The following is a 4,611-nucleotide window of genomic DNA, read 5'->3' on the forward strand; positions in this document are numbered from 1 at the left end:
TAGGAGTAATGATGGTTCTGCTGCTCATCCATAGCCCTTCTCTATATTTCTCATAAATACCCCTGAAGACTATTTCACAAAGGTCCTGTAACTTTGTAGAGTCAATCAAATGCGGTGGAGGAATAGATATTTTGTATTCACCAATTTCTTGATTGATAGGAAATGTTCCATTCCCCAGCTAGTCAAGATAGGATGCGAAAGCAGTGTCATCACTGCAAGAATTTTTGACTCTCATATTGACAGACAGCCGCAGTCTTTGAACATGGTTCCAAATGTATGACTTTTTCTAAATCAATTTATATAATGTGCAACATTATTTGCTTTTGCCCAAATATTTAAACTCATATTTTTCTCCTTTTGACCCCAAGCATGCCACATAACACGTGTATTCCTTCTATATAGGTCGAAGAAAGAATGCTCAAGCTAGGTATATCTATCTTTAAATTATTCTTCTCGTTGCTCTGGCGCTGTGTTTATAGGTACATCCCTCATGCATTACCATGAATTTCTTTTTAATTCAGTTCCCATTAAATTGATATATTCTCAATTTGTTAGAATTGTAAATACTTTCAGCCGAAGACTGTAGTTCGCTTGCTATTTGGCATGCTTTTCGTTCTGTATACAACTAACATTTTTTTCCCTTTCTGTTAAAGAAATTACCCTTGATGTTTGAGAAACGTTTAGTAACATGAAATCGGAAATATTTCGTCGTATCTGTTACTAAATATAAGCTGAATAGTGGGGCTAAAGTAGATGTTCTCACCATTTTTTGCGGTTTCTATTAAGATTTTGTTTCGCTTGTTTAAATTAAACATTATTCTATTTATTTTAATCAGTAAAAAACAATTTAAAAGGAGCAGAAAATGATAGTTTTCTGATAGAAAATGTTTTAAATAAACCAAAGCAATTCATTCAATGTGATTTATAGTTTTATTTATCAAAGTATTCATTTTGTTGTTTACACAGTCGGGTAACTTGCTTGGGTAGCAATGCCGCACATATTATTTTGGTTACGAGCCATCTTTATGTATCCTTTCACACCCCAACTGCCGCCCCAGCTGAAAATATAAAATGCAATGTTAGTAGAAACTAGCATATATTAGCATATATTAGTATATATTAGCATATATCAGCATATGTTTAAAAATAACAACAAAGCAATTAAAGAACTCTTCAGTATTTTTGTGTAACATGTTTCTGAAATTCTATACTTAGGGGATAGAAACGGTAATCGAATATAGTTAATCTCACTCTATACTTGATTAGTACTTTATTTTATCGACCCAGAAACAAAGTCGACTTCGGTAGGATTGACTATTTCCATAGTTAAACAATATTAATATCCAAAATAGATGCAAATCTTCAAAGTTAGAGTGGTTTGGTCAGTATATTCGATTAACTTAATCCCAATATTCAGTTAGTACTTTGCACTCCAGAATGATGAAAGGCAAAGTTAACCTTAGCAGGATCTGAAGCTCAAATCGCAAAGAACCAGCTACTTTGTCAGACTTTCTAACGATTCTACCAATCCACTGGCCTCTGAAATTTGTTAATGTTTCATAGAATTTTACTATTACCGATATACCGAGAAAAAATAAACGAACTATCAGACGAGATTCTAGTCAAATATATACCAATAGAATAAGTACCAGTCTTAAAATATAAGTTCTAACGTCCATTAGGTCGATTTGATCGACAATACCTTTCAAGGCTCCACCCCAGCATGTCTATAGCCCAATGACTGAAGCCAGCAAAAGAGCAGAAGATGATGTGTGTGTGTGTGTGTGTGTGTGTGTGTGTGTGTGTGTGTGTGTACGCGCATGCGCGAGTGTAGGCGTGCATATGTATCTATGTCTATGAATACACACACACACACACTCACACAAACATGTATGTACATACGCACACACGATATATATATATATATATATATATTTAAGTATGTTTAGAATAATGAGTACTTAGTGAATATATAATTAGCACTAACACACTCACCTGTTTTTCACGAGCCAATAATCCTGACCATTATCAGTACCATAACCAACAGCAAGCACACCATGGTCAAGGGCTGTGGCACTGCATCGAGATTCCTTGTAAACGCCGTGTTTGTAGAGCTGGAATGACAGATGACCAGCGTCGATAGCTACAGAAATGGGGCCAACTTTGGCAACTGCACTTTGTAGAGAGTCCTCACTCATAGATTTGACATCGACGTAGCCGGTATCTGTAGCAACTACATCACTTTTCTTGTATCGGCATTTGGCGTCCTGTAGTAAGGTATAGTTAAAAATACGACATAGTGAAACATATCATGATGACTTAGAAATGGCAAATTTGAATGCAGTATAATATATACAATAACACACACATACACACACACACACACACACACATACACACACACACACACACATACACACACACACACACACACACACACACATAATGTATATTATATCATGATATATTAAGATATATATAACATAATATATAGTAGTAAATGACTACCATCTGACATAGGTCTGAATAAAGTCACAATATAACATCTCACAATATCTAAACTATAAACATGGAACTAAAGAAAGCATTTTGTGCCTCTTCACACCAGCGTCTGATGTGACTTCCACCCTCCTTCTACTCTGTATATATTGATATGTAAGCAGATAGACTAAAAATTGTCATGTTTGTTATTTCTAGTTCCTTTACACCTTATGACTTCAAGTTTCATGCCCGATGTGGCTAAAAGAAATAAGTCTGGTACAGTTGGATTATACAACACTAATAGAACATTATGTAACAGACTTCCAATTGGTTATATCCAGTATAGTTCGTGTTGAGCTTCGTATGCAATGGTGATCTACATAGAGCATTTCAATCCAATTCGACTATTCTTTTGAAGTTGACGAAGTAAAATTTAGTATCGTATCAGACCTTGCTAATTCGTTATTCTTTTTAAGTTAAACTATCTGATATCTTAGGATTTGGATCTTTTCTATGTTACTGAAATGTACGTGATGTGTGATGTCACCGGTGTTCTGTTTGCTTCCTCGAAACGAAATAGCAAAAATGTTACACGGTGCGAAAAGGCGACATTATCTTTGTTATTGAGGTCGTCTCAGTCAAACATAAACTGCATCGCTTAGAATTATTATTGATAAAAGTAGCTCCGTCCAAGATAGACTATATAATGTCAGTAGACACATCTGAATGTTTCCATTGCCAAATATGTGTCTAACCACATTCTTACAACACAAATCTACATACATACAAACATACATACACATATACGCACATACGTGCAAACATACGCACCCGCACATCGATATTTCTGTGTGCCAATATGAGATTGGTATGCTCTCTGTGGCAAAGAAATCTAAATGACGAAAGAAACAATAATCTGAGGCCAACTTACTCTTCCTTCATATGGATAAGATGCTTCAGAATCGATGCCAAACTTCTTGATGTATTTGAATGCATTGTCCATCAGTCCTCCTTCACAGCCGTTATTTCCTGGTAACAGTGTAAAACAGTAAGACAAGCGATTCAGTTTTAATCATTTCAACAATTTACTAGGAAAACACATTTTTAGTGTGTGAAATTAATCACCCAATATTTATTCAATAAAGTTAACGTTTTGCTTTGACGTCTCACGGGCAATTAACAAGTGTTCACGAAGTTATATACTTTGATCAAGCTCAACCAAACATCCAAATGTAACAAACTATTTTATATATTCGCAGACTGAAAACAGTTTCGAATAGTATTGAGAAAAATGAGGTAGGAACTTCTTCAGTCTTAATCAGTCGTTAATCCTCAACAAAGTTCATATTAGAATCATGCTGAAGTACTGTTCACATATATGGGACAGAAATGCTTCCAAGCATGCACGCATGCACAGTCACACACACACACACATACACACACACACACACACACACACATACGCACGTACACATACATACACACACGCCAAGACACACGCACGCAAACACAAGCAGACACACGCACATGCACACACACATGCATACATGCACACAAACACACGCACATGCACACACACACACACACACACACACACACACACAAGCACACACACGTACCTACACACACACATGCATACATGCAGATACACACATGCATACATGCAGATACACACATGCACATGTACACGCGCATACACAGACACATACACACACATATAAATCTTAGACTGATATCAAAAGAATGCTTTTCTACAGTTCGGTAATATTCAATCAGCATATCCTAAAAGAAAAACACATTCATAAGACAAAACCACAGAAAGATCTGTCAAAATAACTAAGAAATGAAACAAGATTTAATAAATGGTTTACCGAATGATCCGGAACAATCAACCAAGTTTTGTTCTGAGAGAGAAACCAGTTTTCCAGTTTTCTTAAATATTTGTCCTTCCAGAGAACCAGTTGTAGAGAATGCCCAGCAAGAACCACATTGAGCCTGAGAATATAGGCAAATATATTTAATTATAGGGATTGATAGTGGTACAGGTGCTGAAAATGATGATGATGACAATGGTGATGATGACAATGGTGATGATGATGATGATGATGATGATGATGATGATGATGATGA

The 4,611-nt window shown here is 35.8% G+C and overlaps 1 protein-coding gene across 1 annotated transcript in view; it reads right to left on the reverse strand.

Moving 5' to 3' along the window:
* Positions 1 to 916: 916 nt before the first annotated feature.
* LOC106869412 (cathepsin L-like peptidase) overlaps positions 917 to 4,611 on the reverse strand; it is a 12,655-nt gene continuing 8,960 nt past the window's right edge. The window contains exons 5-8 of the mRNA XM_014915142.3: positions 4,353 to 4,476; positions 3,413 to 3,510; positions 1,996 to 2,267; positions 917 to 1,058 (exon numbers count right to left, since the gene is read on the reverse strand). Of these exons, the coding sequence (XP_014770628.2) occupies positions 959 to 1,058; positions 1,996 to 2,267; positions 3,413 to 3,510; positions 4,353 to 4,476 (594 nt within the window). The 3' untranslated portion in view covers positions 917 to 958. The remainder of the gene's footprint in view (positions 1,059 to 1,995; positions 2,268 to 3,412; positions 3,511 to 4,352; positions 4,477 to 4,611) is intronic.

Source organism: Octopus bimaculoides, chromosome 10 (genome assembly GCF_046866305.1).
Source record: "Octopus bimaculoides isolate indiv1 chromosome 10, ASM4686630v1, whole genome shotgun sequence".
Taxonomy (NCBI): Eukaryota; Metazoa; Mollusca; class Cephalopoda; order Octopoda; family Octopodidae; genus Octopus; species Octopus bimaculoides.